Source organism: Penicillium oxalicum, chromosome I (genome assembly GCF_001723175.1).
Source record: "Penicillium oxalicum strain HP7-1 chromosome I, whole genome shotgun sequence".
Classification (NCBI taxonomy): domain Eukaryota; kingdom Fungi; phylum Ascomycota; class Eurotiomycetes; order Eurotiales; family Aspergillaceae; genus Penicillium; species Penicillium oxalicum.
The window spans coordinates 4218955-4240324 of NC_064650.1; the positions used below are offsets into that span (position 1 = coordinate 4218955).

Sequence of the window (21370 nt, forward strand, 5' to 3'; positions counted from 1 at the left end):
CTCGTTTTGTCAGTGCTCCCTGCCATCAAGGAGCAATCACTATGGTCTCTTACATAGTCCTGGATGGCTCAGTGAACACGTATGGAAGGGCTCGCTTGGAGAGTCATTCTGGACGACCAAACCATGCCGACAGAAAAAACAATTTACCTTTCCCTCCTGTGTTGGTCCCTCTCAATGGTTCTGTCTTCCTGCACGCTCTTTGCCGAGACGGATTAAACCGCCGAAACAGCGACTCCACGCCGAGACATACATCACGTGACTCGGGCTCCAGTTCGCCTCATCTTCACGCCATCGTCAGCCGACGTCTGCAACGATTCTGCCCGGCCCCTCTGCATTCTCTACCACTCACGTTCTACTGACCGTCGACCCCAATCCGCTCTCGGAATATTCAACTTGGGCATTCTCAACTCCGTATGAATTAGGCCAGCCGTGATATCACCTGCTCGCCCGCGCGAGAGCGACCGTCGCAGACTCGACCCGGGATTCCCCTCTTCAGACGCCCAGTCCTCGTGTCGACGACCTCACAATCTCTGGACCCCGAAGTGACCAGCGAGAAAGGATCTCCTGCGGTGCTGCACGTAGCGAGAGTTGAGCGGCTGCGTTTTCTTTTGGTGTGAGAACTATCTCATGTCTGATCGGACCCCTGCTATCACCTTTCCTGCCGGTCCGCTCTCACCTCCTTCACCTGCCGCGGGATCATCTGCTCCTCCAGAGAGCAAACACCTACCTCCCTTCTTGGATCCCACTCCGCAAACTCCGACATCGCCTCCGTTGATGTCGGTCAGCGATTCGAACAATGGTTCCAACTTTACATCCTCCCAAGCACCATCGAATCAGGCGACGATCCACCACAATTCTGCGCACACCTCTTCCCCTCCCTCCTCTGCTCCCTTGTCAACACAGGCCTCGCAGCCACCTACCCTGAGCGCTACGAACTCTTTCCCCACGCCGGCTAGCAGTGTCAGTGGTCATCAAGCACATGCGAACTCCTCCGAGGGGACAGACTTGAAGGCGCCTCAAACCGGCACTCAGGCGATCCTGTCCACCATGGATAATGGCGCTCAACTCCAGACGGCGGATCATACGCGGTTGGACCATGCCCGCCCACCCGCGTCGACCTCATTTGCTGCAACTGGTTTGCACGGTGTCGCCGCTGAAGGGAAATCGGATCCTGACGCCATGGATGTCGACACGGAGCCAGTGTCGCGCGATGACGCCCGGGATCTCGGTTTAGACTCGCTCCAGAAGAATTTCCACTCCGCCTATCACCTGTGCAAGAGCTGTAAGATATCCCCCACAGAGATTTGAGTTCTTGCGGCTGTGTTCACAACCTGCATGCGCTTGCTCCTCTTCCCCCCCCCCCCCCCCCCCTTCCCCCCTTTTGCTTTTCCATTCTTGGGGTATATGAATTCCGTTAACACAAGTGGTCTTGATTGCTCAACAGCGCCTCCTCCAACGGGTCCGGATCCCTCTTGGGATCTGATCTCTCTCTACGGACTAGGCTCAATTGCGCAATCCGTCGCACGGATTCACCCCGTCACCGGCGAAAAGATCAACCGGCTGCGGAAGTCATATGAGGGTAAACTTAAGCCTATGGGCCTCGCGGGCAAGAACAAGCCAATCAAGACGGATCCAAGCAAGGAAGGCAGCTTGCGATATCTCACATTGTGGCCTGAAGAGGAATGGCAGAATCAAAAGGTCTTTGGCAAGCAGATAAAGACGGCTGATATGGATTCCGCGTTGCTTGGTCTCCAGACGAAGGCGATGCAACTCCAACCAGGTGTGGCTCCCAACAATGATTTCTGGGAAGATGTGCTGGGCCTGGAGAAACCCATCAAGGCCCCGGGGCCCGGGGAGTTGGGCAAGAAAGCCACGCCTACCCCCATTGGCCGACCTGGTGGTCCACCGATGATGCCCAGTGGCGCGGGCGCTACCGATCTGGGCGATCGAGCACGGCCTAGCCGAGGACGCAAGAGAAATTACGACGATAACAGCTTCGTTGGCTATGGCGAAGGCTACGCTGATGATGACGATGACACCGGTTTCTACTCCAATGGGGAAGGAATCGGTAAGAAGAAACGAAAGAAGGTTGGTCTCGCTCATCTTGTTGCATTGGTGATCCATTGCCTTTGGAGTTCACGATCATTTATGTGTCTTCAAATTAGGATCACGTTTCCAAGGTTTCCACCCCCATGTCCGAGCGCAGTGGCAGCTACGGAGTCGGTATGTTTGGCATTGGGGCCAGATGATCCGAGCAAATGTTGCGCAAGGGCATCATGGGACCTTGACAATCGAAACCAGAAAAAAAAGAAGTAGAAGAAGAAAGCGAATTTCTTTCTGCCCTGGACGTTGAGGTATTAGGCCCCCTTGTACCACAAATCGTGAACGAGATGATGGCTCACATCAAAAAGGGAGATTTTCTGTTTACGATCGCCCTCAAGTTTGGCGGTAGGCCCAGGCACGTCTTGATCCCTTGGACCATTTGTGCTTTTTCTCCCCCCTACCCCCTTTCCCTTTTCCCCCTAGCCCCCCCTTTTTTTCTTTTGACATTTATCTTCTTCTTCTACTTCTCAGTACATGCATTACGGTGCTGGATATACCCGGCTTTCATCTATGGGACGGCGTTTCAGGCGGGTTCTGCTGGGGGAATGGTGGTTGTTCTACTAGTTTTACCTTGTAGCTTTATCTTTTTCCACTATCTACCCAGGGCTTTTCTCGAATGGACTAAGTTTTTTTTTTTTATGAATATTTTTCGGGTTTTTCGCAACACGGTTGCACCTACGGTGCCTCGTAGTTGCATGGAGCACGTATTTGATCTTGTCTCTCTGTGTTTTTCATTTCCATCGCTCCCCGTGAGAATGTCCGAATGCGTGCGGAGGTCTCTTTGGTGTCATCCAGCGCTGGGCATGAATTTGATCAAGTTGAAGACATGAAAGTGCAATAAGATCATATGTCAATTTGCTTTTGAATAAATTGGAACCAAGACCACTCCAACCGATCTGGACAATCCGTCTCCCATTTCCCACCGACGAACGAACCCTATGGTTTAGTACGGCATCCATCCATTCCAGTACAGTCTGTATGAGCAAGCGGCTCCCATGCATCGACTGGGCGTGACGAATACTACGTAGAGACTCGAATCTTCCATCTTTCCATCGATCGACCGGACACGTCCGTATAAGTTGACATCTTACATTCACCCATTTCTTTTTCCCCCGTATCCATCATGTAGGTAGTATGTACTGTAGGAAGCTGCAGGATAGGAGGAGGTACCAGGTCTAGTCTGATATCTACCCTGTGTTTTCTTTTCCCCTTTCCTTTTTTCCGAGTGACAAACTGTAACTAAATGTTATAGGGCTGGCGCAGTAAACCTTATTGCGCTGGCGAATTCCCCATTCGTTGCTGGATACCTTTCCAAGTACCTAATGTAGGAGACGATTCAAACAGTTACAGACGTTCCTTGTCCTTTTGGGGGAAACAGACCTGGAGATGGTATATACTAATTAGGCCAGAGGTGCCGCCAAGATGAGTTGGGTATACCGAGAATCGCATGACTGATGTGGAATTCGGCGGAACGATCCATTCAATTATATACTTACTGTAGTTCAGGGGATTCGGCGGGTGCATGTAAAATGCAAGTCTGGTAGAAGGGGGGACGTGTATAAGTACAAGGACGGCTGAAGGGAAGAACGTTCCAGACCTGGATGGTCATTCATTCTATGTTTTTTTTTCGGTGTTTGTATTTTTATCCATTCGCTTGCGGACCATTCATCCCGAATACATCTTTGTTTTAATCAGCTGGACCAATGTATCTTGTTCTCCATCTTCTCTCTTTCTCTCATCTTCGGTCCTCTTGATTCATTCCAGGCTCATCGAGTCAAAAAAAGGGCCTGCTACGACCGCGCTGTCCTACACTTTCTGCCGACCGGCGAGGTCGCTCTTTGTGGGGGGGGTTGTTTCTGCTTTCCTTTAATGCCTCGAGCTGCATAGTGTGATTAGGGGGCACTTACCCCTCTTTACTACCTACATTATCTGCCTGCCTAGGTAGGTAGGTTGGTCTTGCATGCGGTAGGTAGATTGGGACTAGCATGGGTGAAAATGGCTGGATACATGTTGAAAGGCTTATTTTCGCGCTATTGATTTCCCTCTTTGACTGTCCTCAGGTCAAGGTCCACGAGTCTGAGATGGTAGCCTATGGATGTAGCCCGCTCCATAATATTGCCCGTACGCTATTCAGTAGATAGTGAGTCTGGAAACGGTCCATATTGGTCTTAATTTTGAGCACATCTACCGGCCCTATTCGTTTGATAAGATCCGATCAAATACTGTCCATGGAACAGCGTATCACGTGGACAAGTCGTGTTCTGCATGACGATCTAGGTACCTCAGTACTATACCTCGTTCTATGTGAGGAAGATGAAAACTCCGACGCAACATGTGTACATCCTAGATCGTCTAGAGGTCCGTGAAGATCTATGAATATATGTAGAGCATGGAGGGATCAAGCGGCGGCGCCGAGATCGGGCAATCTGCACGAATCAGGCGAGATCGAGTGTCTTACTAGCATCACGGCCTGCAGTGTCGCAGCCCTGTCACGCGGAGCCTTCCCGGTTCAGATGCCCAGCTCGCATGGGAGACGGGGAATCCTTGGTGGGATCGGATTGAGTTCGGACGTGACCGGATTTGGACTTGTCAGGACCTGAAAGGATTTTGCGAGGGTCAGGGAGGGGAGTTTCTTTTTTGAGGTTTCTTTGGGCAAAGATGTGCAGGTGTGCGGTGCACACTTGAGTGGTTTCGGAGTGGAATGGTTCTGGAAGCATTGGCTTGCTTCTAATCAAGTCGTTGTTCCATGGGAATGGATCAGATGGTCCGCAGGGAGATGGTTTCAAGCATATTGGTTCATGGTCAGTTGGAGATTGAAAAGTACGGTAATTATAATCGGAACCTCGTTGGACGGTCGAGCAAAGAGGTCCAGCGCGGTAACAAAGTTCGATTTTCCCCAAGTCTCCAAAGTCTATTGCGAGCACAACCAATCAACGGGCACATTCATCACATGGAACGTGAGTGGTGGGGGGGGAAACATTGCTTTTCATTGGGTGAAGAGTTTGCAAAAGCTTACTAACCCCGGGCTATTAAGGTTGTCGGACCTTCAGCTATTCAGTGGTAGTATTCCCCCTCAGTACTAGGTAATAACGATTACTGACTTCATTAGTCGTCCAGTACTAGTCAAGAATAGTGGAATCTTTGGGCCCTATGTTATCCGTTGAAGCTTCCATTCAAACAGGTGATGTGATTGGGACGAGAATTTGAATGGACCCGGGGTCGGGGGGGGGGGGCTTATCAGCGACACCCCGTTCAGCCACTCAGCCATCGTCGCATTCATGACGGTCTTAGCGTGCCGCGTCAACGACAATCCTATTGATCGACAACCGTCATACAGAGTACGGAAATCTCGGCTACCGGTTGCCTTGTGAATTGCCTTCCTTTCTTCGCGCAACACAATTCAAAAAAAAAAAAACAATTTCAAAAATAAGAATAACAATAATAATAATGCACATGACCTTTAAGAGGCTCCTATGACTGTGAACTCCAAGTAGTACATACTCAAATAGTGCACCAGCCTTCATTCTGGATGAGTTTCCGTGTGTGCCTCCCCAAAGAGCCCAGTCCCGTGGATTGGACATTTCTCGGAAGTGGAGGCGATTCTCGGAACGGGCAATAGGCTTTTTGCTTGGCCCAACCCACTGGGAGTCTTCTCCGTCCGAAGTTCCTCCAAGCTGACCAAGAGGACCCAAGTACCAACAGGTACCGCATGGCCAATTGTACATACTGCGAGTACATGCCACTGACTACTCATCCTGGTCGTGGATTCTCACCACGAACTCACAGCAGCACAGTGAGTCAAATGCTCTGGATCCACAATCCTCTCGTAGTATTTCTATGCACCAAAATATGATGTACACAGCATACTCGATGTACTGGACCTTCGGAAGTCGACGCACGCGACGAGAGCGCTGCAAGCTTTTTTCTGGGTCGTCGCCGTGCGTCATCTCCACTGCCCATCGTGGTCGACCCAATGATGCACGAGGTCGTCGACGAATGGACCCTGGCTTATCTCCGCCACCTCCTGTAGGGTCGGAACTTAAGCACGCCTGATCGTCTGCTGCCGCCTGTATTGGCACTGGTTCTTCTTCAGCTGCTTCCTCAGCTGCATCTTCTACCTCTCCACCTCCCTTTTCCCCCTCTCTCACTCTCTCTCTCTCCTCGTCACCTTTTGGTCTGTACATCTTGCACGCTCCCCCTCTGGATGTCTCGAAATCCCCTGAAGAACCGCTCCAGCCTCCTCATCTATGGTACATCCGTCGAAAGCGCTCTCTATCAGTGCCGTCCGTGCAGCCAGACCCCTTGCGTAAATCCGATCTTTCTCGGCATCCCTCCTATACAGCAAGATTATTGCTGCGGCCGTGACCGTCTTGATCGGTTGCTTTTGTTTTTGTTCTTTAGTTGTTCCAGTTTCCTCGCTCCCTCTCTCTCTCTCTCTCTCTCTCTCTCTCTCTCTCTCTCTCTCTCTCCCCCCGCTTGATCCTCTGTCCATTAGCGCTGAATTGATGTGAGCGCGAGCCCCTTAACGCCAAATCTCCCTTGCGCCTCGTGTGACGGCCCCGGGCTATTTATCATCACACCTTTTCTGGCTCGCCAACTCAACCGAAAAAGAGCATGTCCCGATGGGTGGCAACGATGCCACTATCGGCAACTCCAGCTATACGGAGCGGGTAATTAACGCCTTTGCGGAGCGGACGGTGCTCGCATGTCTGATCGGTATCGCCTGGTACAATGCCCTCGAACTGATCGTGCTTTGTTTCTCGACCTTCAAACGCTATGGCGGATGCTATTTTTGGTCCCTGCTCGTGGCGTCCTTCAGCATCATCCCGTATGGGCTGGGATATCTGCTCATCATCTTCAAAATCTTCCCCAATGAATTCTCCGTGGCGATGGAGCTCATCGCCTGGGTGGGCATGGTCACCGGCCAGTCCCTCGTCCTCTGGTCCCGCCTGCATCTGGTGGTGCACAGTCGCCAGGTCCTCCGCGCTTGTCTCGCCATGATCATCATCGATGCCATCCTTTTCCACATTCCCGCCTCCGTTCTCGAGCTAGGAGCTCATTCCGATAAACCGGACCTCTTCGTTCCGGCATTTAGCATCTTTGAACGCATCCAACTCATCGCGTTCTCGCTGCAGGAGATTGTCCTCTCCACCATCTATTCCTACGAGGCGGTCCGTCTCCTCAATCTACGGCCTCGCGGTCACTACCGAGGCACTCTCCTGCAGCTCCTCATCGTCAACCTGGCCATGATTTTCATGGACGCGGCCATCATCGGGGTCCAATATTCGGGGTACTTTGACGTTCACGTCACTTTGAAAGCCATGTCCTACAGCGTCAAGCTGAAACTCGAGTACGCCATTCTTGGCAAACTCGTCCATTTCACCGAAATGAGCCACAGTACCAATTCGGCGCCAACTGATCTTTCGGACTTTGTGGATCTCTCATATCATCAACATCCTCCTCCAAATCCTGGTCCAGTCCCTCCTCCTCATCCTCTCTCTTCTCCACCGTCTCATCTCCACCACCATCAAAATGAAATCTCACCACGGCCGGCAGACGGTGATAGTCAGACCGAGTTCTGTGGTAAACCGGATTCTCCATATGATTCACGGGGGTACACTCCCTCGAAGGAGTCTTCACACGATGCTGGTACATCGGAGGCTTCGACTCGAGTCAGTACGAGCAATGAAGTTGTGCAGCGGTCTCTTTGATGAAAACAGTGTATAGAAAAACACGGTACTTTGTCCCGGATATTGTTCATACCTATCCATCTCAAGATCAACGATATAGAAGATAATCCAGAAAGATTTTTTTTATCTTTTTTCCTCTTTTCTTTTTGAGGGATTATCCATTTATTTCACCAAGTCTCCTTTCTCCGCTCATCTCTCTCATGATCGGTGTCAAAAGGATCAATGTGACAACCTGCTCTATTGTTTAGATATTCATCTGTAACGGAGTCAATCAAGCCCCCCTCCCGTTAAAATGTCCCGTGATCGAATTAGATATGGATTCAACTCCTGTCGTCACGCTCGTCCTATCCAAGACTCCAATCTACGGAGAGAGACTGCGATGCGGGTGAGGTCTAGATAACGAACACCTTCATCTGAAGTGCAGACGCATCATTGATCCTTGCAAGATATATGAATCATCCCGTCAGGGAATATGACTATACCACTAGTTATAGGGCAGCCCCCAAAAAATAAATCAATGCATCTCCAAGTTCAGGTCAGGTCACGTTAGACCTCCACTTTACTTTTCACGAACCTCATTGAAAGTAATACGAAAGTAGATCCTCTTGATAGCTCACCCACGATAACCCGATAGGTACATGGATAAACCCTGGGGGAAAAAAACAAGCACTTCAGTTAACTCAAATCTCTACGGCGTAGAACTTGAATTGTCTACAAGTGTACTCTCCGCGCTTCACAAGTCAATCTGTAAAGATGTATCGATTTCAGACTATCGACACCGAGACAAATAATACAAACAAATCAATTCGCAACGCAAGATCCTAAGAAACCGGTCTGTAAAAGACCTCAAATAAACTCATACATGTTAAATCGGACAGCAGTGATAACGCCACAACTCACTTTGTCCGGGGAACAGGTTTGAAGCTTGGCACGAAGTGTTTCGTCACATTTACGGGCAGGCAGCTCGTCCAGTCTCGGTTGTCGTCTACTGACTACCACAGGTAGCATGTGTCATGGACAGAGGTACCTTTTTCGAGTACTGAGAATAAAACACTACCCGATCCAGATCCATCAATGATGTAGGTAGTAGTATTGATGTGGGGGGTACGTGTACCTACCTGATGTCTGGATTTAATAGAGGTCTCGGCGGCTCTTCCGGCCGTGTAGGCATACTTACATTCGGGGTTGGTATTGACCAGGGCTCCTGCATAACGTTTCAAGTATTTACTCGCATAGGAACCTAGATCCCATTTTATATATATATTTTTCTTTCCTCGCGCGCAGGTTCAAAAGTATTGGATTGGAGATATCGGTCGGGCTTCATTGTTGAATCTAGGCGAGCGGATGTTGGAAATATAATTGCTTTATACCTTTCTGGATTACTCTATTTGTTTGTATTGCTTCTTAGTATGTGATTTGTGCAATCATCAAGGTCAAGCCGTGGGATAGATGGTATTAGGTGATTTTGTCTCGAGTTAGAGACAGTACCCGACTCTTGCAAAATGTGCCAGGAGATTGATTACCTGGGCATCGTCACCTAACTACATATATGCTTGGGGGTTTTTATGTAGGAATTTCAAGTTTTGGTGGGGGCCCGACAGGACGGCTGGGTGCCTTGATAGAGTATTGACTGTAGCGGGGTTGTTAGGTAGGTAGGTAGGTAGTAGGATCTCTGACAATTGATCAAGTGGGTATTTTCCCATGGCGCCGAGGAGGTGGACGGAAAATATCATGGCTGGGTTAGAGTTATATATCTGGCTCTTTCCAGATACGAATGGATGTTGGGTAGTGTTATCCTCATCTGGAAGTGGTGAATGGTGTTGGTTTCAAAGGAGGAGGTAATTGTCCTTATGGTCCATTTATAGGGTGGTGACGATGCGTTTAACCCAGGGGATTCGAGTCCTGTAAAGGAGTCAAGCAGGTGAATCATCGGTCTGTTGGGGGGGGGGGGGGGGTCATGAATGTTCTTTCCTGACAGAGCACCGTCACTATAGAGTACACTTGGGTTACTACTCATCATTGTTGTTCGAGTTATTTCCAAAGCAAAGTAGATTCAGAGAAGGGCCGTCTCACTCTCAACCCGCTGAGATTGAAGTCTCCCTTTCAAAACAAATCAGAATGTATTTTCCGTCTGGGCAATTTACCCCGATCCATCCAAGTCCAGCATGATCCTGTCCACACCCCGACGAGAAACATTGCACGTTCAATGTTCCGTCATTGTGCACGCACAAGTGATTCATACCCGGGGAGATCAAGCAGCAACAACAGTATCCGGACTGGATGCTGGATCTCTCCCGGCTTTGATCGCACCAGACGGAGAGAACTGTCCACTCGACAAATCCGGCATATGATCGCACATGAAATCGTCACCGCCACCGCTGTAGATCGATGAAATGCACAGCCTCCGAAAGAGCCATGGACACGAGCACCTGTGGCTCAACCGCATGAAATTCCAAGACAAATCATCATTGGGGACGGACAAACTGGACCGCACATCCATATCCCTCCCCACCACGTTCATTATTCCGTATTTACTAGGTAGTTGATGAGTGAGTCATGTCACTCGTCTACCCAGCTAGACGAGTCCGCTCCGAGATCAACTCCATCGATCGGGTGAACTCCTCCTCTAATCTGGGTCGAACTGGGGATTTCTCATCTCCAGATTTGGGAAACCACAAAAAAAGAGCCGTGCCACTCTCCACCTGGGCTTCGTCAGTGGCTGTGCGTGAGCCTGTGACGGGGGGGATTACTAACCCCCTTCGTCGATGAACCAACGATTCTCGAAAAGAGGCGCACGGCACTTGGGGAGGAAACCAAACTACTTTAAGTCTGTGTTCATAAGTTGTTTTTTCCCCCTTTATTATTTTCTAACTAGCGCCTACTGAATGGAGATGGTTGCCATGATGGAAAAGTTCCAATGGATGAGAGGAGGTTGGAGTTGGTTTCACGTGTTGGTCCTCTCCTCCGCTGAACTGTTGGCCAGTATGAAACACAGCCAGGGGGGAAACAAATGAGGGGAAAAAATCAAGAAAAAACAACAACAACTCAAAAAACCTAAAAAGAAAACCGGTTACCCTCTGTCGTGCGAGAAAGGCTGTTCGCACGTGAGTTTTTGTCTTTCTTTCTTTCTTTTTTTTTTCTACGTTCTCTTCCACTAGACAAAACTCGAGTCATACTAAGAAAATTCGAGTTATCGCATGAATGGATTCATCATGCCTGATGGGCCCAATTACATGTGTGGCGTGACCAATTTCTTGCAATGCCTCCTCTGAGTGTGGATGATACAGATAAACCAATTGTTGAATTCTTGAGAGGGGTAGAAGTAAACAGCCGAGCGCAGCAGAGGAAGATGGGACAAGTGTAGTGAGAGCAAGGACTGGTGCCATGTCATGGGGGGGGGGGGGGGATGTTCCCTTTCATCTGATTGACGTCAGCTTGACTCGGGGGTGCCCAGAGGGAGGAGGAGGAAGAAGGGGAGAGGTGGAAGGTTGGGCATGATTGAGAGTTCCACTGGGCAGGGATGGGAACTTGCGGGAAAAAAAAATCCATGAGGAATACTGACATTAGAAATCAGAAATCAGAAATGAGAGGATCTAGCTTCATGCCAGCAACGTGGTCTGCACTCAAAACTAAGCACTGGTCTAGTATAGTAGTAGGAGGGTGATCATGAGCTAATTCAGTCACGATGAAAGGCTCTGTTGGGTCTGGGTGCATTGGAGCCTGTTCTCAGTAATCTGTCAAGCCCTCGAGAGACATTGGACTGCGTTGATAGGATGCAGTGGGTGCAGAAGCTGCAGAAGGGCTGCAGGTCGGGTAGCTCCATTCCGGTTAGCAACTGCGCCGTGCGTCGGGTGGGCGTTCGAGCTCAGGCGGACGGTGGAGATTCTTCCGTTCCATCTGAAAGGCTCCATAGTTCGGGGCCAGAGTCTGGACTCTCGGCGTCTACAACTGGTACGAAGTACGGCACGACTGGCATCCGGGACCATATAGTACACGGGCAGCCTTATGGATAGAGGAGAGTGAAAAGGCAGCACTGTAGGGTGGAGCAGGGCCATGAAAGCTAGACTGGGAGCTTCCTCCCCCCCCCCCTACAACAGACAGGAAATTGGTTATCTGTTCCAGGCATGAGACATGTCCACATTCAGGTGCATGAAATGAGTAAACATCAAACCGTCAAGGAACTGTTTTGGAAACTTTTTTGTCTAAATCAAATCCAGATGGTGCACGATGGGTTTCTCGCCACGATGGTGCTTTTCTTTTTCTTTTTGGTGGATGCCTGGAAGAAGGCAGGCGGTGAACCCATGACATACTTGCCCAAGGGGGGCGTGGTGGTCCCCATGTTCTTCTGGAGAAGTTGGGACGTGGAAAACCGATCGGAGGCCAGCCGCTCCACTCATCAGAATGACGTCAGGATGAGTGGTTGCGTCAACTTTATCGTCCGACGCGGGAACCTCCCTCCCCCGCGACAAACAACCATTTGACAGTAAAGGCGGACGAGAAGAGAGAATCTTACAATGAGAGGAAGATCAATATCACCATCACAAACACATGAACAGATAATTCTTCAATGCTAGAGGTACAATGGAAAGATCATTCCATCCTGGTTCTTGTCTATTCTTAAGGGAGGACCTCCAGAGTGGATCGATTGGCGGAAGCGGCAGATTGGATTCAGTGCACCTGAATCCTAACCACAGTTACCCACCTTCAAGAACCAGACCGGGATCGAGCGAGGGGACCGATGGGGCCCACTGCATGGGTGTAGAGTTGTGGAGAATCCCACCCACGTCGTATTCCCCTATTGTCGTCATCATCACGATGATCATCATCACTATCACCATCATCATCATCCATCATGATGGTGTACCACTGTTTGCCTCTTCGAGAGAGGAAACAGATGAGCGGTACAAGGCTACAGACAGCGGAGATGGTACACAGACCCTCTCCGACCACCATGTACACCTGGGAGCTCGTAGCGCTGAGCGACACACATACCGTCGTCAGACTGCTGTCCACTTGTGTAGCTTGACTGAATGACTGGATGAGACTAGAAGCTCCTACAGATTCCCGGCAGCGGGTCCAATGATGATGCGGTATGTAGCTCTGTGCCGCACAGGCTCCGAGAGTACCTAGTAGCAGCAGCAGCAGCAGCATGGACGCTGAAAGTACCTTCCGACATTGGAGAGAGATGGTCGACCGATCCAGGGCTGACGCCCTCATGGTTTCATCGTCGTCATCCCCCTTGTGCAGAGCGGCCTTCTTTTTCTGGCCCTCAGCCCTGTCCCACGTCCTCTTATGCTGCCTCTCTTCCTGCCTCCTGCTCTTGCTTTCCTTTTCTCCCTTTCTTTCCCTTCAACTTTCCCCCACATATCTGTGCACTCCGTCTGCGCTCCTGCTATTCCTCATTCCACGACTGTGATACCCCCTTAATTGACGACCCACACACCCGTTCATAATTCCTATTTCTAATACCTTCAATAACCAACCCATATCATCACCTTCAACTGTCTCGGTGAATCCTCGAATTGGTGTGTCGCAACCTCTGCAGAAGGCCATCCACGATAGGCGGCACGCACTGATTCCGAGATCCTCTCGCCAGACCCGAGCACATCCCAACTCTTCAATCCAGCTCACACGTCTGGGATTTTGAATACTTAACGTGACATTGATTCTTGCGTCCCGCATCCCACCGCCATCATGTCTCCCAAGGCTGCAGTCAACGTGCCCACCGACACGAAGCAAAAGGAGAAGGTATGGACATTATTCTGTCCCTCTCAGGTAGAACCGGGCTCGAGGATGTTCCCAGTGGCTAATCAACATTACGCACGCGCAGGACATCAACCAGAAGCTCCAGTTGTTTGGAATCTATCATGGTGAGTCATCCAAGCAGAGCCACATGCCGAAAAAGGACCTGCGGAATGCATTGCTGACCGACCGTCTAGCCTTCAACAAGGGCAAGCTTCCCTCGGTACGTTGAGCGCAACGTCATTCCATTGCTATACTGCGCACGGCCGCCATCGAGCTCTATACTAAACAATCTTTCCCTTTGCTCCCACAGAACAAACAGTGTGATGTTGCCTTGAACAGTGCCTTGGCATCCAAGGCCCTCTCCTCTCCCTCAAAGGAGCTGTCGAGCGAGGGTCGCGTCCTCGTCCAGGATCTCCGCAACGTCATTGAACAGGCCAAGATTCTTCTGCTGTGCAAGAATGAAGGCGAGCTGTTGCAAGACTTTATCTGGCAAGCTCAGCACATCAGTACCGGTGAAGCCAAAGGTCTCAATGTGCCAGTCAACAAGGAGACTGGCCAGCAGGACGCCAACAAGGCACTGGAGGGCCTCAAGACCCTGGGCACCTTGCTGATCACCAATGGCGAGTTCCGCAAGATTTGTGAGTTACCACCCCCACGGCTGCACCTCCACAAAGCAGACCGCTGACATCGACACAGTGAGTGATGCCGTCGTTCTCATCCGTGACATGGCCGCCGATTCTGCGCAAAAGGCCGCCAATGTGGTTCGACCTCCCGAGGAGATGCTATCCAAGATCGACGAGCCCGCAGAGCAGAACACTTGGCACGAGAAGCCCAATCTGTCCAAGGATGACCTCAAGCAGCGTTTGAGCAAGAAGAAGACTGTGAGTCTCCACTGGTCGATTCTTCTGGTAATTTTGTTCTTCTTGACTAACAAGCTCTCAGGGCACGGAGACTACTCCCGCCGTAACCGAGTCTCAGCCAGTCGCCCAGGATGATGTCAACTCCATGACCCCGTCCGAGCAGAGCTTGCGCAAGAAGTATGGCCAGCAGACTCGCGAGTATCTGTCCGAGAAGGTCCCCAAGGAGCGTCGCGAGCAAGTCATCTGGCGCCTGAAGAAGATGGTCATTGAGATTCAAGGTCACGCCGACTGTAAGTCATTGCCCCACGGTCACAGGGGATTGGTTCAAGAGCACGCACTGATCGACCCACCAATTAGACCAGCAAGCAATCGAAACCCTGCTGTCCATGGCTGAGAAGTACGCTGGGCACACCAAGACTGCCTCTTCGCAGGGTGGCAGTGCCGTCCGTGACGTCCGGTCCAACGATCGCGTGCGATCTGTTGAGCACAATCTACGCACCTTGATCGAACGTTTTGCCAACAACACCTCCCTATCCGACTTCTTCGATTCCCTTGACAACATCTACCGGGATGCCGATAATGACCCCGAGCTCCGCGGATGGTTCTCCAACATCGACACCTACATTCGCAAGTGCTTGCGGGAGCAGGGCTTCATCATGCAAGATGAGGCGACCCGCCAGTGGAACGAGCTCTACGACAAGGGTCGATACCTCCTTCGCGAGCGCTACCGTACCCACACCGATCGTGTCGTCGATGAGACCAAGTTCATGGCCGACCAGTTTGATCAGGATCCTCGCAACAAGGCCTTGGCTGATGCCGTTCAGAAGCTCTTCTTCGACCTGGGGCGGGACCAGGGTGGCAAGGTTGTGTTCAAGAAGCATCTCCTCAAGGATATTCGCGATGTCATCCTCCCCGGCTTGATTGAAAACGTCCGCTACATTCCCATTCCCCGCATCGAAGTCTCGGACCCTACCGCGGATGTGGTCATTGAGAACCTCACTATCGAGAGTGACAACCTCATGCCCAACGTGGTCGAATTCGGTAGCGATAACTATTTCCGCTGGGGTCGCAAGAAGATCAGTAACAAGCACGACAACAAGATCATGATCGCCGCCTCTGGCATTCAGGCTGATCTCCGCGACGTCAGCTACTACATCAAGAAGAAGGAGGGCTTCCCCTCGCTCACCGACATGGGTGTCATGGACATCTTCTTGGGTGGTGAAGGGTTCGGCTTCAAGATTGCTGCCTCCACCGCTGACAAGAGTGACAAGGAGCACTTTGTCAAGGTCGACAAGATTTCCGTAAACATTAAGAATATGGACATCAAGCTGAAGAAGTCGAAGCACAAGCTCCTGTTTGCCGCCTTCAAGCCTCTGCTCTTCCGCGTCGTTCGGCCCGCGCTGGAGAAGGTCCTGGAGGCTCAGATTCGCAAGGCCTTCACCGACGCGGATGCCTATGCGCACAACATTCACAACGAGGCCACCCGTGCCCAGGAGGCTGCTCGCGAGAACCCCGACCAGGCTGCCAGCATCTTCTCCCGCTACGCGGACGCCATGCGTGCCCGTGCTCAGTCCAAGGCTGAGAAGGCCCAGGCTGTCGCCAGCCGCACCAAGGTACAGACTGTTCTGACCTTGCATGATTCTATCTTCCCCGATATCAAGCTGCCCGGCGGAATCTCTAACAAGGCCACCGAGTATGCTGAACTCGCCGCCAAGGGCGAGAAGTGGGAGTCGCCTATCTTCAGCATCGGTAGCGCCGCCGAGTCTCGGGATATTCCTAGCGCTGGCACTGTCACCCGCAAGCCGCACACCACCGCTGCAGACCGCACCGGACCTTCTGGCCCCGGTTATGCTTTGGCTGGCACGGGTGCGGCGTACACCAACGGCAACGCCATGCACAGCGGCAATGGTGCCCTCGGCAGTGTGAACGGCCACTCCAAGGTTGATGGATACCCGTCTCGAGGTTTCTCTGACGAGGTGGACCAAGCCTTTGTCGACGGCAAGACCAATGGCTTCACTGGCACTGGTGTTTCGCCCATCGTCAATGGCACCAATCAGCCCCTGAACCTTCCTGCGACCGCTGTCTAAGATGATGGAATGCGTTGGGTGTGGCGTCTCTGCTGCTCCATTCATGGGGGGTTTCAGCCCCTCTTCTGTCTTGGGCCACGCGGATCTCATGGTCTCTTGAATGCGCCTGGGTTCAAGTTTGTTGTACGATGGCTTCCTTTTCCTCTTTTGTCTGACTCGTGTTTTATTGTCACACTGGCTTTTTCCTTATGATTTCCCCTGTTGCGGATTGTTGATTATGTTCTAAGGACTTTTGCCCATGCTCTCAACCTTAGCAGGTAGCCTAATGAATACACAATGCCACCCGCTAATTTGTACTCTGTATTGAAGCTTCCCTGTGCCACCATTTCGTACGGGCAATAGCATACTATCGACGCGAACAGATGGAAGGTTTTTGTCATCTAAATATGTACTTTGCTCAAACGATGGGGGGAAAATGCAGGGAAATCCAGTTTCTGACTGTCTTTCGATAATTCGATCTTGAACTTCATGAATCGCCGTTGGGCTTTGTAGTATGATCTTTCGATATATAGTAGAGATCGTTGAAGCACTTCCAGTTTGATTTCCGGCTGGATATCCTTATATTAGTTAATAACTGGTAGTCTGACAGCTGCTAAAATGGTCTGGAAGTTTGTCACAATCCATTTCGCTTCTACAGGTAGCCGGGCATAGATTGCGGACAGGGTTTCGTGTGTGTATAAGTGCACGAAGGTGATATAAATTGACGTATTGATTATGCGTGGGCGGGATGAGATTAGCGACCAATTACATGTCGGCTCAGATCGAGGGATCAAGTCTTTGAATTTGATATTACCACCATGTCAATGAGTAGTATGGAGAGTACCAACACGTCCTTCTCATTAGCGATTGGTACCAATTGACAACTGTACATATGATGTTCGCATCGATCGCAGCAAAATCGATGGTCCACAGCCTCCGGACCTTCTGCTGTACACTGCAGCCCCGCTTATTGACCTGGCTGTGGGACCCGTGATTTGACCATCCGCCCATCTCAGCCTCGACTCGCGCGATCATTCATATCGCTTGCATTCTTACTCATCTGGAATGCTTCGTGAGGCCTTCCCTACAGCCCCCAATCACACCGCGCATCTTTGCCAGACTCTCCCCACCGGTCTGTGGTATGTGACGTTAGTTGCTTGTTGTGAGCTGTACTCTCCCAGACATTACTCGCCATGGATCTCCACGCCGCTTGAGCATTTTGTCCCTCCATATCGTCATTCACTCTGATCGGCCGACCGGAGCCTCTATCCTGTTGGAACTGATCATCATGCCTCCGTCCACAGTCTTCTCTTACTGGCGCAGGGATCATCGGCGCTCGACCGCACCTCCAGCGCCCCAGTCGCCATCTTTGGGATCTAGAAGTGCGACGGACAGCCCGATTAGCCCGCCTCAGCTTCTTGGCAGTCATGATCCATCCGTCTCGAAGCAGCCCTCTGTCGATTCACAAGAGCGATTGGAAGGGTCCTTGCGGCACAGTCATTTTCAGGACGGAAGCGCGTTCAGGCCAACCACCACCGCCACCGCCTCAACCCTCCAAGATTCAACGGCGCCTTCGTCATCCTCCACTCCAAGCCCAGCTCGACAAACCCCTCCCTCGGCTGACAGTGACAAAGTGTCGGACGAAGCGGAGCTCGAGAAGATCATGAAATCACAGTTGAACACGCTACCACTCCCGGTCCCCGACGCACGTTCCGAGCATGGGGATAGCGAGTCCAACTCGAAACCAAATTCACCATTCCGCATGTCGTTTGCCAAGGGTCTGCGGAACTTGCAAGTCTCACCAGCGGACATGCATCGTCGATCTCCGAGCGCGGGCCAAACCCCCTTCCGCCGGAAAATGTCGCCCGAGGATCCTTCCACGGAGAGGTCATTCGTATCCCAAGGAGACTCGAAGGCGGAACATGCAGCCACAACAACAGCAACAGCAACGGTCCGGCAGGTTGGAGGAGGAGCAGGAGGAGACCGTGAAGGATCAACGGAGCAATCCCATCACAAGTCTGGCAAAGCGATGCTTCACTTGCTCAACCCAATGGCACTTCTGGCGCGCCGAAGGTCTGCTCAAATGGGTGGTTCTCGTGCGGATGATACGAAAATAAGCGCCCCAGATTCAATCCCCGCGATTCCGGACGACTACGATCCGCGAATTCGCGGGAAAATCGTGCATGACTTTTCAGCTCCGCGTCCACGCCGCAATGTGTCGTGGAATTCTGCGCTGGTATCTGACGCAGGTAACGGTACGCGTAGTTCAGAGGACTATCGCCGCAACGAGCAAACGCAGAGCAGCAATTATGACCATTCGCCTGCGTTCAAGGAACATTTTGAAGACGAGACGGCTGTACCCCAAGTAGAGAACACGGGTTACCTTCACTCAAGTTTGATGACCGGATCCACGCAGCCGTCCGACGGGGACAAGTCAATACCGGTCTTTGCGCGGAAGTTACCTTCGGAAGTACCCGAACACTCTCCACTCGACGAGAAGGACGCGTCGCCGCTGCCCAGTATAGTTGAAGACAAAATCGACGTCACACATACGAAGAAATCCGTGAGAGTGGCTCCGCAGAACATGACCACTCAGCAGCCAGATCATGATGCGATTCCACTGGCTCCTCAGGCAAATGTTGGCCTGCCTCGCCACCTGAAAAGCAATGCCTCTCGGTTCAGCTTTGATATGGGTGGCGTGGAATCGTCTACGCAGGAAAAGTTACTCGAAGAGAAGCATAAGGAGAAAGAAGCTCGGCGCAAGATAGAAGATGGCTATTTCGATGATTTCGACGATGATTTCGACAACGATCTAATTGATGACTTTGATGGACTGGAGGAAAGGATTCCCGGTGTCAACGCTGACGATGATGAGGAGGAATACTATTCCCGACCGTCCATGAATCAATCATGGGCTGCCCCCGGGCTCTCTCCAGTCATTGCGAGTCCCACCGCACCCGTTCCACCCGGGGGGTTGGACAGTCATCTTGATTGCACAGTTGTCGAGTCGGACGAGGCAACCGCAACACTCATCGACCCCGAGAGCCTTCAGGGCCAAGCAAAGAGTAGCGGCGAGCTATACTCTAATCAGCCACTCGTTGCCCCTCTGGGTGTCCCTACCGCAAATGCAGGACATCCTCCCGACCAAATCATTCCGACCAATGAGATTCATCCAGCACCCGTTGACGACGACGACCTCTACTTTGATGATGGCGAGTTCGGAGACCTCAGTTTGAATGCGCAAGACACGGGATTTGACGAGTCTGTGTTTGACGATGAGACTAGCCATCTATATGCGAGAAAGCCTGTCAACGCATCGTTCACGCAGCCCACACAAATCCCAACCAGTACGATCCCCGAGGACGATACAACCGAAGATCAACTTCTCCGTGAGGAGAGCGTGAGTGAGGGGCTCAAACACATGAACAGCCTAGCTGGCGGAGCTGCTCACACCAAACGAGGCCCTCTGGGTGAGCCCATTCCCAATTTGGGGCCTATCCGAACCCACGGGGGCGTACTCACGGAACAAAATCTGGAGGTTCTTCACAATGCTCTGGCCATTGCTGCCAGCGAGGCCGCCATTCGGGGGCGCTTCGACCACACATTGAGTGTGAGTGAGCGTTCGGCGGCCCAAGAAAGCACATCACAGACATCGCACACTGCCGAGTCTCAGCCGGGATTGATGTCGGATGATAGTCGTTTGAGTCAGGGCGTAGACATGGTCAGCTTCGATGATTTCCTCGACGAGAGAATCTACGATGATGATGACGACTACTACTACGATGATCCCATCGTGGCCGCTGCCAACGCCGAAGCCCTCGAAAACGACGATGAAGGCTTCTACGGGCAAGAATTTGGCTTTTACGCGCAGGCCCATGGAACGGATGGGAGCGAAATGACCAATGGTGGATACTTTGGACCTCGCGGCGTCGAAGGCCTCACACGCCGCCACAGCAGTCGCGGCAAGTTCCAAGAGCCAAGCCTGACCCCAATCACCGAGCGTAGCGAGTGGAGCACCCGCAATTCAGTCATTTCATTAAAGGCACACGGCGCGGCTTCTCATGCCAATGCATCGATGCCCAGTCCTGGTCTCGCACAGCTGGTGGATCTAGGCTCTCTCGATGATGACCTGTCTCTTAGCGCCCTGATGAAGCTCCGTCGCGGCGCCTGGGGTGGGAGCAACGGGAGTCTCCGCAGTGGCGCGGCCAGTCCGCAACCACATACATTGCCCTCGTCGACCCATGGCAGTTTCACCGGGACCTCCGAGGTGAGTCCTTCAGAGGCTCGGACTTTGGCAGACGAGAATACAGTCATGCCAGCGCCGGTTCTCACGCACGACGGGGCGGTTGACGTCGATAGCCTCGTCTCCCAGGGGCACAATCTCCAGGACAGATTTCCTAGTAATATTTGATCAGCGCGGGCACTTCTGCGGCCGTGCACCCTATACCCATTGATTCGGAACTCTTTCGGTGGTGGGTGACGATGCTGTCTCGGGCAGTCCAGCTGGACGCAACGTTCGAGGCTCGGCGATGACCGGGTCTCTTGACAACTAACTTGATGATACCCCCTTCCTACTTCTTCCACGCTCGATGCACATATCTTTGTATACAACTTTTTTTTTCTTCCCCATGCAGGAGCTCACATTTATCATGTTCTTTGGGCCTTTACCTCGAGTTGGGCTGGGTGTACAGTAGTCGCATTGCGCTTGAGATGGTGGCTGGCATTGATCTTGGCTGCTGATGTGTGTGTATATGGCTGTTCATAGGAGCAATCTAGTACGGATCGCTGCTTTCACACAGCACACTCCCTCACAACGATGCAGAATAGTAAGGTTCGATATTGTGTAAGACCTGTCCCGGTTCTTAGGAGGTTCCCCTCTGGTGTCAACTTATTTTGTGGGTGTTGC

General features: G+C 51.7%; 5 protein-coding genes across 5 annotated transcripts; all 5 read left to right on the forward strand.

Annotated features, from left to right (window-relative positions):
* Positions 1–627: 627 nt before the first annotated feature.
* Positions 628–2249, forward strand: POX_a01383 (uncharacterized protein; the record flags this gene model as incomplete). The annotated part of the gene is made up of 3 exons (XM_050110311.1): positions 628–1282; positions 1445–2088; positions 2166–2249. 3 exons carry the CDS (start codon positions 628–630, stop codon positions 2247–2249), a joined length of 1383 nt encoding a protein of 460 aa, XP_049974079.1.
* A 4476-nt stretch (positions 2250–6725) lies between these two features.
* Positions 6726–7814, forward strand: POX_a01384 (uncharacterized protein; the record flags this gene model as incomplete). The annotated part of the gene is made up of 1 exon (XM_050110312.1): positions 6726–7814. One exon carries the CDS (start codon positions 6726–6728, stop codon positions 7812–7814), a length of 1089 nt encoding a protein of 362 aa, XP_049974080.1.
* Positions 7815–12374: 4560 nt separating this feature from the next.
* POX_a01385 (uncharacterized protein) lies at positions 12375–12827 on the forward strand (the record flags this gene model as incomplete). The annotated part of the gene is made up of 1 exon (XM_050110313.1): positions 12375–12827. One exon carries the CDS (start codon positions 12375–12377, stop codon positions 12825–12827), a length of 453 nt encoding a protein of 150 aa, XP_049974081.1.
* Positions 12828–13487: 660 nt separating this feature from the next.
* POX_a01386 (uncharacterized protein) lies at positions 13488–16485 on the forward strand (the record flags this gene model as incomplete). Its single annotated transcript, XM_050110314.1, has 6 exons — positions 13488–13541; positions 13597–13758; positions 13858–14176; positions 14235–14419; positions 14481–14688; positions 14756–16485. The coding sequence occupies 6 exons, from the start codon at positions 13488–13490 to the stop codon at positions 16483–16485; spliced, it is 2658 nt and encodes an 885-aa protein (XP_049974082.1).
* Positions 16486–17752: 1267 nt separating this feature from the next.
* Positions 17753–20875, forward strand: POX_a01387 (uncharacterized protein; the record flags this gene model as incomplete). Its single annotated transcript, XM_050110315.1, has 1 exon — positions 17753–20875. One exon carries the CDS (start codon positions 17753–17755, stop codon positions 20873–20875), a length of 3123 nt encoding a protein of 1040 aa, XP_049974083.1.
* Between the last annotated feature and the right edge of the window lie 495 nt (positions 20876–21370).